Source organism: Liolophura sinensis, unplaced genomic scaffold (assembly GCF_032854445.1).
Source record: "Liolophura sinensis isolate JHLJ2023 unplaced genomic scaffold, CUHK_Ljap_v2 scaffold_39, whole genome shotgun sequence".
NCBI classification, from domain to species: Eukaryota; Metazoa; Mollusca; class Polyplacophora; order Chitonida; family Chitonidae; genus Liolophura; species Liolophura sinensis.
This window is the reverse complement of record NW_027017978.1, coordinates 112021-137461: the sequence shown is the minus strand read 5'-3', so window position 1 is coordinate 137461 and position 25441 is coordinate 112021. Positions and strand designations below refer to the sequence as shown.

The window sequence follows — 25441 nt, the reverse complement described above, 5'->3', positions numbered from 1 at the left end:
GAATAAATAAATCATTTTTTGTATTTAGCTGAACCAACTCAAAAATTCTGAATTTTTTTCAGCGAAATGTCCCTAATCTTTCACTCAAGTGGAGGCAGCCCAGCGTTCTCCAGACAAGTTTGTTTCACATGAGCAAATATAGGGATGATATCTTTGACCATTTATTGTCAGGAAGGTGCCACAAACAACAAACCTATCACTCTCTTATAAGAGATGTAACGCTACAAAAGTGGAACAAAACAAAGCGGTTAATTTAAAACACTTATTACAAGTGGATTTATTGTAAATATATTTACAGCTGTTGATGTTTAAAATGACTTTCTATCACAGAAATGAATGTTGAGGATGCTGGAACAAAGATGACTGTTTATTGTAAATCCAAAACTGTTCGTTTCCTCATAGATAATTGTTGGCCTGTGACAATGGTGAGAGTTGTGTCTATTCTGCAGGTTGTTCTGCCTCCTCAGCAGCCTCTCCTGTAGCAGGGTCAGCTGCCTGATCAGTCTCCTCTGGTTTATCCTCAGTTGTCTCCCCTTCCTGAGCTTCATCATTCTGATCTGTGCCTTGGGCAGGTTCTGTAAAGCAAATGGCTTGCTTAATTGTGGGTTCAGAAGTTTACATTCATTAAATTTGGGTGCACAAATGTATGAATGCACATGTATTCTTAAAACGGAATGTTTGTCCGGGGAACAACACTGGTTTACTCTCAACGTTGTTTCCACCATAAATTTGACCATCCCAATGCATAATGTGAATTGTTATTTTAATAATTTAGGCATTCTAAATATCCCGGCTATTTGCTCAATGTCTTGATAGAGGTTGCCCAATTTGTAGAATTCCATGAAGTTCTAAAGTTCCTTTGATACACAATTTCATAATCTGATAGTAACCTTAAACACTGAAAAAACTGCAGATATGCATGCCACAAAAAAGCATTTTCACTAAGTTGCAAATACTCCACTGGCATTACTAAAATTTTCTTTAGCATACCAAACATATTTCTAAGAGTAAGGACATTGAAAAACACAAGACAACATTTCTACCACCACCTTTGTCATGCAGGGTACACCAACACCAAGTTTGAATAACGGAATGAATTTAAGATTCTCAAAATAAATTAGATATCCTAACACCCATTTATTAAAGAACATATCAGTATTCAAAGCAGTCATGCACTGTTACACTGCTATGCAAAGGGAGATCAAAACACAATACAACAGGATTTGGACACCACATAAAATAACGTTATCAGTGTTTTATGGTTTTTACCAGTTTTGGTCCTCTGATTTGAAATCACCGCAGAAACGGGAAATGAAAAAGGTATGATAGTTGAAACATTTCTGTTAACAAGTATCTGCAGCAATGAACTTATGTGAGTTACGAGAGCTATTGCTGGTCAACTGAAAGTGGATTACAGCAACCAACAGTACAGGTACACGTCTTTATTGTTACGAGTCTAATGAACATAATTTTAACCAAGAAGTGTAATATATACATGCAAGTAGATTTGAAGACTGAACTCGGCTTTGTGTGTTTTAGAAGAAGCGCACGTGCTATATCAATGAGTAATGTTCATTTCACAACTGGCTCACTCCTAAACTTTATGGAGCTCCTTATCAAGCCAGAGTAAGGCTTAATTGAAAGGGTTTTTTTCTCATCATTATCATGTAGTCAGTGCTAGTTACCTTCTGTAGCCTCTGGCTTCTGCTGAGTCGTTTCTTCATTCTCTGCCTCTGCCTTATTATCACCTTCCTCTGCTGCAATCGTCTCTCCGGCATCAGCGGCACTCTCAGAGTCAGCCTCCTTTACCGTGACCTCGGCTACCTCATCCTCTGTCTGCAAGTGAAGACCAGTCACATGGCCAGCCTTCCACTTAGCAATGACAATAGGCTGAGACTCTTCATCATCTCCTTTGTCGTCTTGTGGCTAGAAAACACAGATGATGTGATGATATGAGGATATCACTCTTAGTCTGATAGTTACATGTATCAGGGAAAATTGATCAGCCTGTTATGATGGAATTCTTGAGGTGGCTGTTTCACAAAGTTCAAGTAGTGCTACAAGCACATAATTACCATGGCTATATAATACCTACAAGTACTGGTCACCAAGTATGCTAGATGCACTTTGTGAAACAGAACCCAGATAATAAAAAGGGAACTACTGTATTTTACTTCAAATTTCATCCATGGACCGGTTTCATGAAGCACATTTAGGTATCCCATAACTACCATTACAACGTATATTGTAGAGATATAAAGTGCACTTAACTAAGGGCTACATAAGACTTTTCATGTACATTTCATGAAACCAGTCCCACTATTAAACTTAGTAATTTTGACTTTTTCTGAGAGTTCTATTGATCTTAGAAAGTCTTCTGAGGTTTGTTTTTAAGGTGGGTGATATCTTACTGAGGAAAATAGAAATTTAGAATGCAGTATTTTATGTGAAAAAATGCACTTTTTGCATGTGTGTGTGTGTGTGTAGAGGAGGGGGGGGGGGGGAGGTTGCGCCAAATTGAAGGTCAGTTCAATGACTTGAATGCTATGACATTTGAATACACAATGTTTAAACATGTCAGAGAAATACACTGTACAGTTATACCTATGTACCTAACCCTTGTTTGTTTGCTTTCGGTTGAACCTTACCTCAACATTATTTGGGGCTATTATGAGGTGCTAACCATAATCAGAACCTTGCTAGAATCAGTTTTTGAGCAGCTCATATTGCCAATACATTTAGGCATGGCTCTATCGTGCAACAGCTCTGAACAACTTGACACTGAACTTCACCATTACAAAGATATTAGTTCAGGGGCCGGTTTCATGAAACTCACTTAGATAAGTTTGCCCTTAAATACAATGACGACGTATGTTGTAGAAACATAAAGTGCCTTTAACTAAGTGCTATTTAGCACTAAGTATGCGTCATGAAATCAGCCCCTGAATCTCAACAATCACTGCACAGTGCACTGTGATTGCACAAAAGTTCCAAATTGGATTTTACGTCTGAGGATGTGAACAAATGTCATAATCTTAGTTATGGTTCTTTAAACCAGACTGGGATATCACTTCACAAAGCTGGACCATTAGGTTAAGTTCAACTCTCTAGCAGCATATATAGACGCTTACCTGTTCAACTGAGATGTATTCACCATGCTGTTCACAACCAATATCAAACACATATTTTCCTTTCCCTTCAGGCTACAACAAATGCAAGACATGTGCAAATGAAAAACAAATTTATCTGAAGCAAATGCATATTAGAAAATTTGTTCATTTATTTAACTGGTCAAAGTTGCATTTAGACTACTTCACTGAGATTACAAGATTCATGTTGGTTTTCTTATGGTTAAAATTACAGAATTGCCTTTGACACAGGGACGGCGATAATTAGGATTAAAATTTAAAATTTTGCCCATTACTAATTTGTATATTTAATTTTGCTCGAAACTGAGAGTTCTATGGATGTTAGGTGGTTTGAAGTTTAGTTGGACGTTAGGATGACATCCTACCGGAAAAATGTAAGCCCCAGTACCAAAAAGAAGATAATATTCCATAGCATTCATTTGCTAGGTATTCATGTTAGATCTTTTACCATACACACTGTTGGGCAAGAAATCTGACAAACAATGAAATGAATGGCACTAAAGACATTTCCTAGTACAAATCCCATCTCTGTAACATTGCATGTACATTGGATATTTGTTTTCTGCCCTGGGTAACACACTTACCCTGTCTCCACTGAAGATCCCAACATATTTGTGGTTTGCATGGATTAGCTCTCCGTGGCCGTCTCGCTTGCCATTATCCCATCTGCCTTCATATTTTGTGCCAGTTTCAGTATATGTATAAATTCCCTGGCCATGTCGCACATGGTTCTGCCATTCACCTTCATATGTGTCTCCATTTACGTAAGAATATTTACCAAATCCAGATCTTTGGTCATCCACCCATCCACCTGTCACAAAAGAAAGGAGCACCACAAATAATACTGTGTTACTGTGCACTACTTCAGTACATGTGCCAGTGTATATATCTAAGTGGGAGAGTAGTTATACTGTTAAAATGTATGGTTGTACTTTATATCATACTTTGCAATGATCTGATTGTTTATGAACATCTAAACAGCCACTTGGTATGTAAAGAACAAAAAATACAATGCAGAGGAGCACATATACAGTACTAAGTTGTTACAAAATGCTATCCTCACCTTCATATTTTGAACCATCTGGATATATAAAAGTGCCTTGTCCATGCTTTTTATTTTTTGTATACTCGCCAAAATATCTGGCGCCATTTTTAAATCTGAAAATAAAAAATATAACCACTTACTCATAGTTCACACAGATGACAATGACTTGTTACTTGTGACAAATTTCTTTGAAACTGTTAGAATTTAATAAATTTCATCAGAATGAGTTTATTTTCCAGAATCAATCTTTAAATGCAACACATATACTTCAGCTATTTACTCAACAGTTAACTCCATTGGTAAACCAATAAAAGCTAAATGTCAAGCTGAGCTTCTGGCACCCATTTATATAACTACCATAACCACAAGTTGCAGACAATTTGACCTTCCCATCTAAAATGTAGGCTATAGTTCTGCAGAATGACAGCGTGACATGATGATCTCAAGGACCAGTTTGTGTATTTACCTGTAGATTCCCTGCCCATTTCTCTTGCCAAATTCGTATAAACCATCGTATGTGTCTCCATTTGGTAGAGTAGCCTTGCCTCTCCCATGACGTTCATCTCGGTCGTTTCTTTCCCCCTCGTATTCCTGCAATAACCAACAATACAGACCACGTTTTATACAAAATCAGGCTTCAGTTTTGCACTGGGGTACTCAGATGTATCATCACATGTTAAAGATCGAGCGCAACGCACAAACACAAACAAAAGCTGCGAAGTGTTCCAATTTTCAGATTTCTTGTCGGTAAGCAAGCAATAAAACAAATTAACTCACGCCCAAGTAAGGCCCCTGTTCCTCTTCCATTTCTTCTGACCCAATGTCTGACATCTTGAAGGTTTTAATTTATCACTCTCACAACAAATGAAAGACCAACTCCAACGCACTTTTTATATTGGCTCGATTGGAACCTGTCTGAAATCGTCGACTGCTACACCGGACCCACAAACAGCTGTTGCCGTGCAACCGTTGGAGCGCCATCTATATTCAGTAAGGGTAAATAAGCAGTAATCCATTCTATAGCCCAGTACCTAGACCCTTGTTACCTCCCTTGTTCCAACATCATTTGATAATCTAGTCTGGACTAACTTCATGTTAAAGTTCTTGCATCAGCTATCAAAATAAAGTAAGGAATGCAAATAAGTAATAAATATTAATTACTTTATTTACAAATTCTTGAGTTTTTTGTGTGTTTCACATGCATCGTAAAGAAGAGTAAGTTATAGGCCTATATGCCTGTTAATATGACATTTGTATATACATGTATTATCAGAATTTTTTTATGATAGGCTATCAGGGCATTCTGTATGGGTAAATTACAGGTAAGATGCAGATGCATGAGAGTATAAAGTATATGTTACCGGTATGTAAACCGAATGATCTCAACGACTACCACCCTTGTTAGGTTGAGCAGCCATGAATGTAGCGTATTCAAATACTCCTCAACCAACAGTAGGCCTACTCGGACAACCACCCTTTTATAAAAATGTGTTTATCAGACAGAATTTTACGTATGTAATGCTATGGATAAACTATGACAGGGCTTCCTAATTATGTCTATAATCTTCCTAGCTATTGTAATGAAAAGCTTTTAGAAAAACTCCTTAGACCTAGACTGTTTTTTTCCCACTATGACCAGTTTCATATATATGATGTACTTCGCATGTTCCCTGCAACACCAACATCCTGACACGGTACATAATTAAATGGAAAAAACGAAGTATGTTTGGTGAGTCAAAAAAACCCTTTATTGAATCTTAAATATTCTCTATAAGCATCAAACACAGCCTGGGCTAAGTAATAGATTATTGTGTTGGTGACAAGTGGCTTGTTCATGTCTATAAGTTAAAGAAATGGGAGACCATTTCGAAAGAATAAAAACAATATGCACTGTTCAAAAAATGGTAAGACACTTTTGTCCGAAGACTTAATTTGCAAAATGAAATTTATGGTTTGTGTCTTTTGTCATCTTCACCCATATGTTCTTACATTTTCAAGACACGGGCCATGTAGAGCATGATAGGCCTATATCATTACGCAATTTCACAAGGCGATATTTTGCGGAAGAAACTTCTAAGCGTACACAGTACATTTTCACTCCACAATTCTGATTTTGGATTTTGGGTTTGTGCAATGTGGTAATATAAGGTAATACTCTGATCATCATGTTTTCATCATGTAGCCCTGGCCCGGATCACGAAGCGATCTTAGACTTAAGGCAAAATTTCAATCATTAAAATTAGTACCGATATGTTCATTTCCGTTATTTCAGCTGAAATTTGTTTTACAATAATATGCAAGGAATTTATATTGTCAAGCACTATCTTGACCTTGACCTTGAAATTTTTACATAAGTCTAAGATAGCTTGGTGATCGTGATCGTGGCCCGGAACCCGGTAGGTTTGTGCCGTTGCTGTTTCAGTTCCTGTGTGACTGCACATTTCATGCCTTCAGGGCTACAGGTTTTAAAACTAGTCATCGTGGTGTTCACATAGCTACTGTGACAGTCATCTCATCTTATTTGTTTTGTTGGAAGGGATGGGGATGCTACATGTATCAATCATGCCAAAATGTATGACAGAGTCTAGATCTTCTTTTCTAGAGCTCTAATTCTCTTTTGTCTGTGAGACGTTGTCTGTTCATTGTGCTCAAAAAATCCAACTGAACTGATTTGTAGATCTTACAGATATGTGATTAATTTTGTGTAAAATCATCTTTACAGATCAACGTAAATCTTAACTTACTATGTTTATTTATATCATTGGTGTTTTACGCCGTACTCAAGAATATTTCACTTATACGACGGCAGCCAGCGTTATGGTGGGAGGAAACCCACGACTGTCTTACACTGTTGGCTGCCTTACTCTGTTGGTTGCCTTACTCTGTTGGCTGTCTTACTCTCTTGGCTGCAGCCATATCATTACATCAATGAATTCTATGCATGTCTAATTCTGACATTAATTTTCAAAAAAAGTTTTTGTACTGAACACAGATGAATTCACGATTTGTATCGTAAGTTCATTTACTTTACACAAGCACTTTCAATTCTGGGCTTACATCATGATAGTTAGTTTTAAGGATAGAGGAAACCAATGCCCAGAGGAAACCAGAGCCTAGAGGAAACCAGAGCCCAGAGTAAGCCACTGGTGTTTGCCAATGGCAAGTGAATAACAAACTTTCACACACATAAAGTACAAACTCAAACTATGGAATATTAGTTGTCTTCAATGATCGTAAGAAAGACCACACAAACAGCTTCACAAACGCCTATGGGTGCTCATTGTCACTATTGACACCACATGAACAGTCTAAAGCCCCGTCCAGGCTATCCAACATAACTCAACTTTTGTTGACTCAACAAGAGGTAAGTTGAGTGTCCCATCCACACTACAAATCAGATGGGTCAACTGCGTTCAACACTGTTGACGTGAGTTGAACGTTGTTGAGATGTGTTGTTTTGTTGATAAATTGGAAGGAAATCTCCATATTTTCTCTCCAATGTGTGAGACACAATAGCCAGCAGCCAGAAGAATCGTGCCGTGGGTTTATCGGCTGTGCTTATTGCCATGGCTGTTCGGCGTAGGAGACGTCTCATCACGAGACCAGTTTCTCTCTTTGTCACCATTTTGCCCAGGTCATGTGCTTTATGACAGTCATGTTATTTCTACACGCCCACTGATTGGCTACTTTCACTCAACTGGACTCCGCTTTGTCCACAAAAAATACACATGCACATTCCCCATTCAACCGTGTTGGACAGTGTTGAATGTTGCTCAACGAAGTTAAAAACTCATCCAGACTATTCCACGTCTTAACTTGTTCACTCAACTTTAAGTTGACTCTTGTTGAGTCAACAAAAGTTGAGTGATGTTAGACAGCCTGGATGGGGCTTTAGGAAACAATTTGTCCTGTTGCCGTCCAATCAGGCTCAGAAATGGGCTTTTTTCCTTTGACAACTACATGAGTACTTAACACGTCCATTGCTAATATATTTAGTAGTGACTTTATACATAACTACATTAACAGACTGGAAGTCCTACAAAAGAACATTCATGTAGGGTCACTTCACCCTGAAATTTCCATATATGACTTCGAAATTATAATTTTAAATAAATTTAACAAATTAGTACTTAAATATTTTCCAGCAATTTAAGGTCACAAGAAGAAAGCTTTACTTGTATATTATATCCAATGTTTCCCTGTGGTTTAACTTTGAGTAACAAATACTACTCATGCAATAACTTCATTAACATCGTACAATGATTATTCTTAAGAAACAGAACAAAACATCAAAAACAAGCTGTGTAAAGTATGATAAAATACATTTAATTCAGGTTGGAAGCAAGCATGTGTACAAATGAAGATTGTCACACTTGGATGTGAACAGCACTGTACAAGTATGGAGAATATGACAACCTTGTTTGTATACATAAATTACATACAATTATTTATTAAAAATAAAAACAAAACACAAGAATGTGTCTCTCTTTTCGTCTTTATAACCCTGGGACTGCTTTGTTCTGTAAATTTACCTTTTTAAGTTTTTCTAAAGTTTTCAAATCAGCTACAAAGAGACAACAAACCAACTTCAAGTTTGCCTGGACAGCCTGAAATGCATTGTTAACACTACAAAGCTCATAATGCAGTTTGCTGTTGTACTGTTTGTGAAAGTTTGTATAATACAAGAAAACCTAACATTTCAAGTATCCTTACAATAGTAGAAAAACCTTGCAAAAACCAAATCTGATTGTGAAATCTTTATAACATCATGAGGATATTATTTCACTAACAGTTTATAATTAACATACAATTAAGATTTTTGATATATAATGATTTGAATTAATTAAACAGTAATAAGTAGAAAACAGTAATAACATTCAAATCTGCAACAATGTTTACAATCAGTGATAAATTACTATGTAGTGTAAAAAGTATCCTTAGATTAGAAGGCATATCTGTTAAGTTCCATAAGCCACTATCCTCACTCCAGTAACTGTAACTGAGCTAACATTTTCACCAAACCTCAAGTGTGAAGCACCACATTTGATAGCCTTTTCTTACAAACGCTATTGCTCACCGAGAAAGAAGACAACATAAAATAAAACATTTATGAGATTTTATACTGATTAGGATCTGGAGCTAGAATTTTTCAGTTTATACATGTACATACTGAAGGCAAACAAGGAGGTTTAGCCAGGCAAATTTGCAAGCTTTCCTATACAGTAAAACATGGTAAGTACTGTACACTAAATAGTCTGTACACTAAATACACTATTTGCAAGGCATATGTACACCGTGATACTGAAGTCTGCAAATCATACAGAGCACCACATTGCAGCCTGGGTGTCAACAGCTGACCAGAAACACCAAGGTGTAACCACCGCAATGCAGTCTGTAAGAGCTTATTCTGGCCAAACCATTGATTTCAGACTATATACATGTATACAGTGTAGCACGCGGTCAAACAAGTACAAGTAGGCCTATATACCGGTTCAGTCTACTACCACTTTCACTGCACTCTTTTTAGTGATACCATACCCTACATAATGACTTTGCAGTGCGGGCGCATGAAGGCATCTTGTTAATCACACATGTACATTACATTGCACCATACTGACGAACGTCCAAGTCTCAGTCCTCTTAATTCACAACCTTCATTCAGTGCGACCACTGAGTAAAACTTATCTGATATTATACAACAGTTTGCGGTTACCATTCATAAAACAGACGCAGTCAGATATAATTGCAGTAACTGTATTTGAGTTGATTACTAAGGGTTCTAGGACATCGGTTCTCCTTCCACTATCTCAGCGTTAATACAACTGTCACTTCATTACTCAGGGCTGTAGGACATCGGTTCTCCTTCCACTATCTCAGTGCTAATACAACTGTCACTTCATTACTCAGGGCTGTAGGACATCGGTTCTCCTTCCACTATCTCAGTGCTAATACAACTGTCACTTCATTACTCAGGCTTGTAGGACATCAGTTCTCCTTCCACTATCTCAGTGCTAATACAACTGTCACTTCATTACTCAGGGCTGTAGGACATCGGTTCTCCTCCCACTATCTCAGTGCTAATACAACTGTCACTTCATTACTGAGGGCTGTAGGACATCAGTTCTCCTTCCACTATCTCAGTGCTAATACAACTGTCACTTCATTACTCAGGCTTGTAGGATATCCATTCTCATTTCATCACTACAGTGGTAATACAATCGTCTCATATCACTGGATACAAATCCTCCAATATCATTTTTTTTGTTTCATATTTCTGACCACCAGTGTAACATTTCACAATTTGGTGATCTCAATATTCCTGAAGATTTGTCCCCAAAATACACGGCAGCGGTAGTAGGTTAACCTTCCATTCGACAGAGAAGCGAAATGCTACCGAAAAGTACAACAGCCAATGGAAGGATGCCCCACTGTTCTATCGTGCCACATGCCTTGTAGCTTCACTGAAACCAGAGCTGCCATAAAAGACAGATGGTTCAATGAGTGATTACGGCTTACTGCCACAACAGGTTTCATTCACAAGAGAAAAGTTGTCATTCACTGTTTGGTCACTTAAAGCTGGTACCATCCTTAACTCACTAAGAAGGTAAATTGTTTTGTCCAGTAGTGGTGCATTAAACTGATGTAAAAGTTCTGTTCATCAAATTTCCTTCTCATCACTGGTACCACAGATCCATCTGAAGCTAGCTGGTGGTCCTGTATTGGTACGCTTGAATAGTCAATGCCAGTTTCCCAGTCATCCATATCATCCATATCATCCACTGCACATCTCAGCACAACCCGATGAGGATGAGCAGTAAAACAGCCCTAAGTGCTGGCCATCTGTTTGCTACAAGAACTGCTGGTAGCCCTCAGCACCTGTGAAGATAACGTCAATCCATATCCTCATGGCCTCCGCTGTTGGGGCCACCAGGAAGTATGTCCTATCATACGTTTTCACACAGAACGTCAGTTTGTGGTTGGGACTTTTCACTGTCCTCAAATGGTCCACGTACACTTCCTCTATTGCCTGGAAGTAAATCCCACCCCGTGGTTTCCCTTCATTTTTGTCAGTGTAGTATAGCAAAGAACGCTTCACTCTGTCAAACACAAACCAGCGCTTGTTCCACGTTTTAAACTTATTGCCCATTTTCTGCAGGAAGCCACGACAATTCGTAGGAGTAAGGATAATGTGAGGGCAGCCCTCTACATGGTGACCGGCAGACTCTATGTGAACCTTTAGGTCAAAGTCCTTGTTCCTGATTGGCAGATACCTGGTCAATGGCCGCGCCTACAATCATCAAAAAAGTGACATTAGTTTATAGTTACATGTCAAACTAGGAACACTAAGGTTAGTACCACACATAGCAACCACAGGCACTCTCCAACCAAATCTGCAGAGGTTGAACAAACATCAAGGAGGAAGTCTGCTAAAGAAGGCACGTCATTAACACCGTTATAAATAAAGATATCAACCCTGGTGAAAATCAAGTTACAACAGCAGAGGTATACTAGTGTTATTCAAACCTGGGTAAGTATTTTTGGGTGCACCCAGTAAAGTTTCCTTAATTACAACTGGTATGAAAAATGTAAATGTGAAAAATGACAACAGGCTAATGTTCACACAAAACACTTCGTCAGAATTGCACAATTCTGCTCAAACTAAAGATAACATTTATATGACTTACAGTTGCAACTACACACACATGAACTCATTTCGCTGTAGTACAAGGTAGAACTAAAAATTGTCAACTTCTCAATGAGAGTAGAAAAAATGCTTTGAGGTTTGAGGGAAACTGTTGCATGCTAGAGATGTGGAAATCAAATCTAACACACAACATCCTATGAGATATCATGTCTACTGGGAATACCTGGATGATCTGTTCAGGATATACCTGAAATGCTGACTAATAGATCAATCACCATGCACGAGTGATGCACCTATGGGGCCAGAACCATGCTGGAGGACATGCTGAACCAGGGAGACAACTCTCCATGCCTAGATCTCCCAGTCCAGAGACCAGTGGGAGGTTAACCTGACTTACTTCACGCACCTGCTGTATTTGTTTCTCTCGGAGTTTCACCTCCTGCTGGACTAGCTCCTCTCTCAGCTGGGTCTCCTGCTGTAATTTCTGCTCAAGCTCTTCACGTTTCTTCCTCTCCAGCTGAAGCGCGCTCATCTCTGCTTCACGCAGCTTCACCTGTAACACACAGACATCATCTCTGATAACAGCTACAATCATCCAAAAAGTGATTCCCCAGTAAAATACATACTGATGCCTTGTGTGATGTACACACATTCTCAACACTAGCTACAGAATCAGCTGTACACACACTATCAACCCTAGTAACATATTTAGCTGTAACATACCCTTAACACTAGACACATATTCAGCTGTAACACACCTTTAACACTAGTCACATATTCAGCTGTAACACACCTTTAACACTGGTCACATATTCAGCTGTAACACACCTTTAACACTAGTCACATATTCAGCTGTAACACACCTTTACTGTATAATACACACACCTACAACACAGTATTTTCGGTTAATTGTGCAGCTATCTAACTATAATAAATAATGAAGTTTGTGCAGCTATCTAACTATAATAAATAATGAAGTTGACAGTTTGGTTTTCTATACTCTGGTGTAACTTTGTAACCATGTTCAGGAATGTACTGCAAAAACAACTGCTTACATGCACGCATATACTTTCCAATGTGTGCTACACCTATATAGAATGCCAAAATGTTGACTAAAATATTAAGAGTCTCTCATGTTGTTTAATACCCTAATTCCTCAACTTTTTCGCATATGAAAGAGCAATTTTCAGTGCAATTTATGCACAATAGTATAATTTTATCAGTATGCACAAAATAATGCCTTCAGAAAATGCTTGAATAAACACCTTGCAAATATACAAAAAGGTTGAAGAATTACAGTAAGTATTTTGATAATGTCATGTAAACAAAACTTACATAACTCACTAAACTGTGACTGCATAAATGTAATAATATAACCACGGATTGTTACCAGGCCACGTGGTGTGCACTGGCGTACCCACTCTTACCTATGAACTTTTTCCTTTTACCCACATTTCAATGTGACCTACATAGCATTACCACATGCATGCAATTGACAAACTTTGTAGACAAAAATTGAGTTATAGATCCTGTTATTAACCAGTATAAAAATAACTTTAATACAAACTTGTGGGTTTTGTCAAGCGTGTAGCCTAACATTATTATAATGGGTTAACAGTGACTTGTGGACAGCCTCCCCATGTGTTCCCTATGCTAATCATCTAGCACACATACACACTCACGTAGTACAACCACACCATACTAGTACTGGCTGTACACACCCACTATAGTCCAGGTCTACTGTCAGGTCTAGCATGGAATCCACAACGGTGCTGAACCATGACATTACTGTGTCATCAGCTCATTAACTGTCGCCAAATATTTACACACACTTTTATACCTGGTTTATGGCTGGTATCATAAGCCCCAAAATATCACTAGAATGCTGATTAGTAACACGACCTGACACTAATGCCAACTAGACCTATGATGGAGATATAAACTGTTTAAGGAACATCAAAACTACCTTATTACATATGCAGCAGTATGAACTGATGTCCTGGCATATCATCATATTAAACATGCAACAGTATGAACTGATGTCCTGGCATATCACCTTATTAAACATGCAGCAGTATGAACTGATGTCCTGGCATATCACCTTATTAAACATGCAGCAGTATGAACTGATGTCCTGGCATATCACCTTATTAAACATGCAGAAGTATGAACTGATGTCCTGGCATATCACCTTATTAAACATGCAGCAGTATGAACTGATGTCCTGGCATATCACCTTATTAAACATGCAGAAGTATGAACTGATGTCCTGGCATATCACAATATTAAACATGCAACAGTATGAACTGATGTCCTGGCATATCACCTTATAAATAAGGAGTACTGTATATGGCCTAAATTTTCCCCTCATTTTGGGGACAAATAAACATCCATATTACTTATGGATAAAACTTTCATACTTCCAGTACGATATCACATTACCATCCAAACAATCCCCAAAACACCCTTCGGAGATGAGGACTCTGAGAATAAGGCAAAATGAGCAACTGGCCATGGGCAAAGTATTAGGACTGAGTGCTTGGGGTTTAACGTCGTACTTAACAATTTTTCAGTCATATGACGACGAAGGAATTCTTAGAGTGCATGTAATGCGCCTCCTTGTTGCAGGAGGAATTTCCATCGCTCTTAAAGTTTTAGGACATTCACAGATTAACTAAATTTTCCTCTCCATGAACTGTACGTTTCAGTTAGACTGTAAGTAAGAAATCCTTACCTCGTGTAAGTCACCCATTTGTCAGAACTTAGAGACTAAGGTAAATGTGCTCAGTACGTGTTGTCACACAGCTGAAAATATCACACACTGACTGGGGGGTGCCTGTTAAGCCCCTCTGAACTCCTTACTATCTACCTTTATAAAGGTACCACTGAGGACAGAAGTTGTGTTGATCTGCCCTGGTTGATATGAATAGATCAGACTGATCCAGTGACAATAGATGCAAGCTCACAGCCACAAAGTGCAATCACAGGTTAATGCTTGAGACTCACAGGTAACCCACAACTGATAAATGCTGGCTAAAGTTAACAATGCTCGGAGACACTTGACTGAAGAGGCCTATCTTAGCCAGCATTGCCCCAGGGTAAGCAGCTCCTAAAACCTTCGCCCATACCTCCATCAGACCACCTGCACATATTATCACTTACAGTTCTGAACAGGTAAGAATTAGGGTTCACTACCTGGTCAAAGGTAGGCTGCAGCTAATTATACACAAACAGTTAGGCTTCCTGGCAAGGTTACAAAAAAGGGAATGAACTTGGTAAAAATAGTATTCATGAAAGTGCATGTATGGCATAGATCTCACCTGACTGAGCACAATAACGCATCTAACAGGATGTCAACAGTGGGGCACAGACCTGCCACTTACACCACAGATCAAACAGCACTTAAGTAAACCTGTGTTGTGTGCAAAATGCTTTACTTCAGTCACTCCATTCAACAATCATCCAACACAGAGCCAGGATCTTGCTCACATTCAAGATATATATTCCAGTAAAAATTAAAGTAAAAATTTTACCAGTTTTTCAATGTCTAGAGAAGTTCCAATATGAGCGAGAACCCTACCGCAAATGCCTCTTAAACTAATAACAGAACACATAATTTACCCTAATTCTTCTAAAATTCAGGACAGATCGGGTAGTGTTGAAAGTAGAATATTACACTTCTTTACCAGCTTTTTGGAAAAGTAAAGCTATGAGTATGTTGTTCATTATCTGAGCTAACCATGTGAGAAAAAAGAAACTCAATATTCCTGCTAGAATTACATATATATTGGCTAAAATGAGCAGACCAGGTGTCCCAAATTTTAGAAGAAATAGGGTAGCAACCATCATGTATACATGTACTTAATTCCGCCATAAATGGACATACATATGGGGTTTAAAATAACAAGGCCGCAGGAAAGTTGTCACTTTTTAATAAAATTTCATCCGGTTCTAAGATTTTCAAGTTTGGAGGTTATGTTCTTTGAAATCAAGAAATCCATGGGAATTCAACAAACCCATGGTAACTTTAGGCACATTCAAGTCAGCTGTACACACAGTGTGCAATACACCAGTGAATTACGTTCTCAGACAGTCACAGCTGAAACCACATGTGCATTCCCCAGACAGTCACAGCTAAAACCACATGTGCATTCCCCTGACAGTCACAGTTGAAACCACATGTGCATTCCCCTGACAGTCACAGCTGAAACCACATGTACATTCCCCAGACAGTCACAGCTAAAAGCACATGTGCATTCCCCAGACAGTCACAGCTGAAACCACATGTGCATTCCCCAGACAGTCACAGTTGAAACCACATGTGCATTCCCCAGACAGTCACAGCTAAAACCACATGTACATTCCCCAGACAGTCACAGCTAAAACCACATATGCATTCCCCAGACAGTCACAACTGAAACCACATGTGCATTCCCCAGACAGTCAGAGCTGAAACCACATGTGCATTCCCCAGACAGTCACAGCTGAAACCACATGTGCATTCCCCAGACAGTCACAGCTAAAACCACATGAGCATTCCCCAGACAGTCACAACTGAAACCACATGTGCATTCCCCTGACAGTCACAACTGAAACCACATGTGCATTCCCCAGACAGTCACAGCTGAAACCACATGTGCATTCCCCAGAAAACAAAAGACTGACAACCCAACATGACCTGAAACACTGATGTCTGGTGTCAGACTGGGGTGAAAGCTAACCACACCTTACACATGTTCTTAGGTTCTCTAAATATTACCTTTACCTTAACGATGCCAAAATGCCACAGTTAGAAGAAGCCTGTTTGAAGAGTTGCTTGAACTCTTTTGCACTAGAAAATGTCTGAATGGGCCAGAAATCAGAAAAACCACAACAATCCACAACACCACAGTGAGTGTGACGTATATATCACACAAATTCTAACCCACGGCTGAGATGCTGCATGGACCTGCTCATCCCCCCCCCCCCCCCCCACACTGAATTGGGACCCCTACCACGTCCAGACCTTACCTGTTCATCAATCAATCTTAGTTTCTCCGTCTGTGCCTGTGCCAGCAGCCTCTCCATCTCTGCCAGTCTCTCCAGGTGATCTTCACCACTGCTCAGACTACAACACACGACACATGCAACTTGTCAGCTTTCTACACATTTTTTACACACATCACAGGTAACAATACATCTCTTGTGACACTTTCAGAGACTGAAACATTTACACAGAATTTGTTTGTGTCTTTGTTACATGACACATATTCCTAACTCCCATTTACCTTAGACACACATAACAAGTTCTTTCAAGGCCATACAGTTTTATCATTTTCAAACTAAATATACATGTTATATACATGTAGCAGATATATTAACAAATATTACTGCTGATAACAAATAGTGACCACATAATATAAGTTTAAAATATCTCCAGTCTGGCATCCTGAGAATATCAAACCTCCCACACAAACACAGTAGGTTAAACAATTCACAACAGTTAGCAGTGTGTAAGATGTAACAGTGATAACCAACAGGTAACAGTGTTTCAGATGTAATGGTGATGACCAACAGGTAGCAGTGTTTCAGATGTAACAGTGATGACCAACAGTTAGCAGTGTTTTAGATGTAATGGTGATGACCTACAGTTAGCAGTGTGTCAGATGTAACAGTGATGACCAACAGTTAGCAGTGTGTCTGATGTAACAGTGTTAGCAGTGTGTCAGATGTAACAGTGATGACCAACAGTTAGCAGTGTGTCTGATGTAACGGTAATGACCAACACTTAGCAGTGTTTCAGATGTAACAGTGATGACCAACAGTTTATGTGTTTGGGACCAAGGGCCGATTCCATGGAGCCATTTCTGATGATGAAGATGATCTTACCTGGCACATTTGTATTCAATATAATATTGACGAGACGGTAAAAAATTTTTTAGCAACAGTCCCCCCCTCTCCCCCAACACACCAAAGTTTGAAAATCATATTTTAAATTTTGACTTAAGTGATAAGTGGCATACAAGATCAGCCCTATTAGAGTGAGGTATGCTTTCCAAATGTTTGCCTACCATATGAAGCATAATGTCAGTTTGCGAATCAGGTGAGGTAAGATGTTTGACAGTTTGTGTAACAGATGAGGCACAACATCCCAACAGATTGCAAACTAGGTGAAGTGTCGAGTGATGTCTGAGAGTTTGTGTACCTGGTGAAGTATGATGTCTGACAGTTTGTGTACCGGGTGAGGTATGATGTCGGACAGTTTGTGTACCTGGTGAGGTATGATGTCTGACAGTTTGTGTACCCAGTGAGGTATGATGTCTGACAGTTTGTGTACCTGGTGAGGTATGATGTCTGACAGTTTGTGTACCCAGTGAGGTATGATGTCCTATGCTGCCCCTATCCCCCAATACACCTCTCAATCTGGTGCTATCTCTCCAGTACATGTAACAACACGTTTTTCTTCCTGTTACAGCTATACTAACACTACAAACAGTCGTGCTCATCATAAACACCGTCTAGACAGTCATCTAAAATATTCACGCTGGTTGATCATCAGCACAATAGACTGCTGTAAGGCCTCTGGAGATGACATACAAATATAACAGTCTAATCTCCACTGTGACAAAATGATTAACAGATAAATACAAGATGGTACCCAACAGACACTCTGTGTAATGCATATTGTCCACTGTAACATTCATTTGATATTGACACTAACACGTCAGAAGAAACTCAAAAAAACAAAATCTGGGTGAAATGTGTGAAAATTTGAAACATTGATGCGTGCAGTGTGCGGAAAACGACGCTGCTTTTGGTCGTGGGAAATACTGCAGCACTCAAAAATTAAGGCATAACAGGCACTAAAACTTTTACTTAAAACACCATAAAGTTCAATTATCCTGAATGAATACTGTTTAATACTGCTCCTAAACAGTATTATACTGCTTACATGGCTTTTCCTATCTATTTCAAAACCTTGATTATAAAAGAAGGATACACTGTAATGGCAAAACATAAATAGAGCGACTAAACAGAAGATTATCACCAGGAAGGAAAATTAAAACATCTCCAATACAGTACATCTTTACATACATGTAAAACATTTATAAAAAAGCAACAAACAAATAATACTTGAAAGTACAAAGCTGGTGATACAACAGAGAGATACCAGAACGCTGCCTTGGCTGCTAGTACCTGAACTCCTTCATTGGTCGGCCACAAAACCAGCAGTTGTCAATGGGCAGCTGGAAGACGGTGGTGTGAGGCAAGGGGCGGTGACTGGGCGTGATGAAGCCATTCCTAGGGCTGCCTCGGGACGAGACTGAACACTGCGAGGAACTAAGGTAAGCCCCCATGTTCAGTTTGGAGTGACTGGGAGAATGGCCGTCTTCATGGAAGAGAAGCCTCTCCCCAGGCTGATGCCAGGCACTGGCCATCTTCAGAGGGGGTGTGTGTATTTTCTGGTTCATCTTCACCTGTGTTACTTTATCCCTGTGGCACACCTGTTCACACCTGTCCACAGGTAACAACCCCACCAGGGGATTAGCCAAACCCCAAGCGGGGACAAACTGCTAATGTTATGTGCATAACTGCTGGAATGTGAACCTCGCACAGTTTCATCTGGTATTGTTCTCTAATACCTCATTACAAAAGTAGATCCTACACTTTCCCCTCCACAGAAAAGTTGACACTACCATTTGATAACAGTTAGGAATGTCCCCACTGTTTTCCAATCAGCACTCTTTGTTTGATCCTCACAGACTGGGTTTATCTGGCAGCCAGCCGCTCTTGACAGTTGCTGTAGTCTACAGCTTCAATAAAGCTCTCTTTGATAGCACCACTGGCTGTTCAATGCGGTTCCACAACGACGCAAGTGACTTGTGCTAACTGCCGACTACAGCAGCCTACTCTCCACACAGACCAGCAGTACACAGCCACTCCAGGATCTGTTGACACAAGCAGCATTAAAAATTTAGCCAGGGTAACAATTTATCAGTGATCTTGCCATCCACATGTTGGGCTAAGCTACCTGACCCCAGCAGTGCCAAGTGTTTCTCCACCACTCTGGTCCTTAACCGTGGGTACACACCGGCTGCGTGGGGCTGATACTGTAGTGAATTACCCACCGTCTGGACACACCCTTTCACATATCCTGCTACAAGAAAACTCACTCTCCATATATTGAATTCAATTGTTTATTTCAAAACTGTCAGCCTGATTACGAAAACATACTAGTCTGCTTCAAAAAAATCAAAAAAAAAAAAAAAAACATCTCTGCACAGGTATCTGTATTCAGTGGGCGTGACACTCAGCTAGGCTGTCACATGCGTGTGGGACTGGCAAAGTTATCCTGGATACATCATAGAGATTGGTAATGATAGACTGCCTTCTCCGGCATCAGCACTGGGGTCACCTCTGAAGTTTCTGAGCGTGGTAATTTGTGCAGTAATTTTAAACACTGTACCAGATAAATGTTTCCTTAGTACCCTTGCATGAAGACGATAAACTGAAGTTATTCACAAAGTTGGACAGTTGTAAGTCCCACTCATAACTCATGACAGGTTCAGGATAACTCCCCCCTGGGGACTAAACATACAAGTCAGCTAGCTTCCTTAGCTGAAGATGTCAACTGGAGGAATAGGGTCATGCACATATAGGGTCATGCACATATGTATCTGGGAATAATGTCCTAGTTTTCAGAACCTTGGACGCAATCAGGCTGCCCCCTCCAGGCAACACTTGGTATTAAGCATGTGAACACCTCGTCCACCTCCAGCTTCCTGTAGCTAAAAGATGATACGTCCTGGAAAATTGGAAATTAAATTAAAGGCTGCAAAAAAACAGCTCCATCAAAGGGGCAACCTCTGAAGGGGGATGTTGAGAAGCTGTCTCAATTCCAGCGACTTCTTTCACCTAAAACACTTTGCAAAGACTTCACCTTTTGAGAAACAAAGCGAGAGGTGCTTTTGTGTTTGCTGTGAGACCGCCACACACCAGGTCATCCCACAACAATGCCAACTAGGGCCCACAGGAGGGACAACACATGGTATTTGTGCGTATAATCCTGTTGGAATGAAGTTTACATTGTGCTCTCAGCGTTTCCAGAGCTGACCTTTCCCTCAGGTGCCCTGCTTGCTGAGCTCTCACCTTGAGCCAGGAACCCCTTATAACATGTGTGTCACTTTTCTCTAGGCCTGTGCACCTCACACCCTACACATCAACATACCACGCCAAGTCCTGCAGCTCCCTGCTCAGCAGCAAGAACCTACAATCTAACCAGGCCTTAAAACACAACCAGGGTATCATATGTGCAAAACATCGCTAAACTTCACAAACATTCCGTAAATAGCCGACAGAAACACTGGCTATGCCCGGTGTGGTGCCTAAGCCGCCCACCACCTGTAAGACTAATCTCCCACCTGACATATGCCCGAGATGTTCATATCTGGCAGCAGAAGCTGGATAAGCCTACATAAAACACAACCGATGTCATCCCTGGGTGCATGACAAACAGCTAGGCCTGTCAACTTCTGACCATAATACACCTGCAATCAAGCCTGCACAGTACAAGCAGCTATGTCAAATACATGCCAGAGCAGAAGGGCAGGGATGCACATTGAACAACTGCTACATTTACCATTCACTGGATGATCCTGGTTATAACAGGAGATATAACTTAAAGTACAGACTCACCAATTTAATGTTTTACAGGAGTGTCTGCACAGTGCCACCAAACATTTTCACTGTGCCATCAAAGATGTTCACCTTGTCTTTTCGACTTGAGACAATGTTCCTTGCTAAGCAGGGCAAAATGCCAACATGTCATTTGTTATTATCTTTGTGGGGCGGGGGAAAGGGCTCCTTGCTCTCCAGATCTGGCCTCTTCTGACTCCTGCAGTCTGTTTTATGAAACAATTACATGCATCTGATAACACATATACTACTTATGCAGCCATAGTAAATGTGCTTGACTCAAGAGTTGCAACAGCTTCGTAAAACAGGCCCCAGGCTAGGAGGCTGTAATATCATCTTATAATGATGGACAAGATCCTTCACATATAATCCTGATGTAGACTAGGAAATTGAAGTCTAGAAGTTCTAACATATACCAAATGGAGGTGTTGTCCACAAGACCACAAATGCATCACCAAAAAAATCTTCTCAACCAACTGGAAATTCATCCTTAAACAATCTGTTTTAAAACTTTAGAGAAGCTTACATTACCAGATCAAGCTTACATTATCTACTTAAGTCTTGTAATGATGCATCAATTAATAAATAAGATAACAAAAAAAACAAAAAAAAGAAACGCAGATCGACAGTTACCGTCATCATCACCCAGTGATGATACAGCTACCTGTATGTGAGGTTGTGTTACATGTAGGGACATATTTTTCTAGACTCAAAATTATACGTTTTACGTAGCAAGTCACACTAAAAAGTATAACTTTATAATAAACATCTGAATATTAACCACACAATGGCAATACACGATTTTCAGATCGCTTAAATTGGTGGTTTGAACTTCAATCCAAACTACAACACAAGGCCAAAGTGAGAAAAGAATTATTGGTTCTGGGTAGATAACAATGTGTATTCTGTGAACAAAATCTAAAGCCAGCGACACACGGGATGCATTTTTTCGCTCGTACAGTCATAATTCATGAACTTCTAAAACTCTGCCTACTGTGTTCGTGTCGGCAGCGGCGTATTTCACAGGTGATCTTGTTCGCCCCAAAGTTCGCTTGTATCAAACACGTCAGATACTAGTGAAGAAATATGCCAGCAATTTCACTCTGTCCATGTAGCGTGTCCACTCCAGCAAATTTCGGGGATCGAGATGATCAAACAACCAATCAATGAAACAGAATTGTGCTGAACTATGAAAGTTTGTTTGTCTCACATGCGAAAATCCGCCCAATGTGTCTGCAACTGTGCTGCTAATATCGCCAGTGTATTTCGCTTGTGATCAAGTTCGTCTCTACAACCAAAAAAAATCGGCCTAGTGTGTTCTCAGCTTAAGCCCGGATTCTATTCTCATAACAGAGGTGACTCGGCTCTATAGGCTGACAAAAGGGTACAAGGACTTGCTCACTGTACACAACAGCAGTGTGTGAACTCCAGGACAAACTGCCAGACAAATTTGTCCCATACATCTATCACAGTAATTACTTACCTATTAGACACGTGTTCCCTTTGACATAACCTTGTCACAAAAGCTCTTACATACATGTTCTTTTGTCCTGTGCCTCAGGAATTGCCCAGCTCCTTTTAGAGGTCTAACATATGAGAGATCACCAATTATTTTAGTTTATATGATAGAAAACAAAGGTCAAGTAAAATTTCCCTGCAGAACAATGGTTGTTACAACAAAGTGTGGCTAATATGAATCACTGCCTGTTTCTCCAAAACTGACATACTCTTTAAGTTCTGTAACTATGCCATACTGTTGATCAAAGTATTAAGCCAACATTTACATTTGATTTATATGTATTCAGAAACAGCACAGCTGATGCCTTTGGTATCTGGCCAATCCTTTGGAGCTTCATGCCAGTTTCATGCCAGTTTATGTACCATCACTTGATCAGACAGCTATAGCTCTTCAGACGTACTTTCTGAATACTGTACCAAGCTCCCACTATTATACTGCTGACTTCCACTGGCAAACATCTGAACCATACTAGAATTAGACAACTCTCAATTTAATAGTGTCCAATTAACTTTCTGAAGACCCCGGAACTATGATGGGCAATAATATAAGATTATGAGCTAATTTATTGGGTGTTTACATTATTAAAATGGATGCAAAAAGAGACATTGCAGGAGATGTCTGTAAATTAAACCAAATTTCCAAAATTTAATCATTCCCTTCTGGATTAATTAATTTTTTAGAATTTTTTGGCAAAATTCTGATCATTATATTCCCCAAAAAGCATGAAGAAAAAGTTTGAAAATCAACAACTTGAAGGAAAACTGCAAGGCCAGCATAAACCTACTTGATTTTTTATGCCTTATTACACAACGTAGAGAACATTTTATTTGGTGTTTACTGTAGTTGAGTTGGCTAAGGTTTACAGCCCACTGATCATAACCCCACTAACATCTAATCATAATACTCAGCAGAAGTCAATTACCGCTGTTACCACTGCAGCTGACTCCACCTGTATTTTACCTGCACAGTCACTGTGGCCACATCGCTACATGAAATCAATGAGATTACCTGACCTCTAAAGCTGGGTACACGAGGAAACATGGTTCCACTTGTCCTTACAGGCAGAGCCAGACCAGCATTCTACTTATTTCCTACCTGCCTGGATTTAATTCCACTCCGATACTGATTCTGTGTTTATAATTACACTTGGGACAATTGGCCAGGTGAAAGCATAACGATCAGAGTACCGATACATACTTATTCCATAACCGACTATCAATCAAGCTGGCAAGGGACTGAAGCTTATATGTAATCGCAAAAAGTCAACTTCAAATCTGTCCAGCGAAAACATATACTTCTGGAATGCCTCACTCATTATTCAAGGTATTCATTCTGTGAATAATTCAGACCACGTCTCCATTCTGTTGACAGAAGTAATGACTAGTTCGGAACTGTATAAAAGTTTAAACAACATCTAATGAAATACGAAACTTGATCTCAATATATGCCATTTGCAGTATTTACCATTAATAAATAATCAGATTTACCATGTCAGTTCACCAAAAAAAAAAAAAAAATTGCTCTGAAGATACATGGAATCCTCACGCTTTAACAGATAAAACAAAAATGAAACCAGGATCATACCTATAAAAAAAAAATGTTTTTTTTTTTTTGTTTTTTTTTGATTGTTGTCTTACGCCATTCACTTTCACTTATATATTTCACTTATATGACAGCAGATCCATAGTTTGTAAGGTCTCCTATTATTATCATTCATGGTTAATAGTACCTAGCACTTAAGCTTTGTGTTTTTGTTTTTTTTCTCATTCTATTCTAACATTCTGCAGTTATTTTCATTATTATGACATGGAGATCATTAATAATAGTTGCAGATGAAATCCTTAGAAAATAATTTCTAATTAATAAATCTCTATTGACATGATATGCCATTTAGGTTCGTGGTGCAAGTTCCAGCATAAAAAAAAAACAAACAATGACTAAACACTGCTTCTGTTTGTCATACTGTACATATAGGTGAGCATTTGATCATGTCTGTACAATCTTTACACATCACTATTTGTGTGCTGATATTTGGAATTCCAGACTTAACCCCTAGGACTCCTCTACGGTGATACCTCAGAGACCTGTAGGGTAGCATATGGAGACTCAGGTCCAGTGTTTTAACAGGGTAAACTGGAAGCCAGACAAGCAGACAATCAATTTATATCCATTTGTTAGGGAGGATGGGAATCCCTTTTGGTGTAATCTAGATTAATGGAGCTGAAAACATGATGCGTGACTGAGTATAAATGTTTTCAGGCGGTAATTGCCCCAAAGGGAGCCTGAAGTCTGGCCACCAGTGTAGCATGGACATAACAATTCATTACTCTAATAGAACAGCTGATATGAACAAATTGCTTTACAAACTTGGCTTTAAGCCTGGCACAAATCTATTTAGAATGAACTCT

General features: G+C 39.4%; 2 protein-coding genes across 2 annotated transcripts in view; both read right to left on the bottom strand.

Annotated features, from left to right (window-relative positions):
• Positions 1–268: 268 nt before the first annotated feature.
• Positions 269–5125, bottom strand: LOC135481402 (radial spoke head 1 homolog). Its single transcript, XM_064761229.1, has 7 exons — positions 4972–5125; positions 4661–4785; positions 4213–4307; positions 3734–3960; positions 3132–3203; positions 1686–1926; positions 269–575 (listed from the first exon to the last, which is right to left on the bottom strand). The coding sequence occupies exons 1-7, from the start codon at positions 5023–5025 to the stop codon at positions 439–441; spliced, it is 951 nt and encodes a 316-aa protein (XP_064617299.1). The 5' UTR covers positions 5026–5125; the 3' UTR covers positions 269–438.
• A 3374-nt stretch (positions 5126–8499) lies between these two features.
• Positions 8500–25441, bottom strand: part of LOC135481395 (calponin homology domain-containing protein DDB_G0272472-like) — a 93483-nt gene continuing 76541 nt past the window's right edge. The window contains exons 16-18 of the mRNA XM_064761225.1: positions 16850–16946; positions 12237–12392; positions 8500–11482 (exon numbers count right to left, since the gene is read on the bottom strand). Of these exons, the coding sequence (XP_064617295.1) occupies positions 11042–11482; positions 12237–12392; positions 16850–16946 (694 nt within the window). The 3' untranslated portion in view covers positions 8500–11041. The remainder of the gene's footprint in view (positions 11483–12236; positions 12393–16849; positions 16947–25441) is intronic.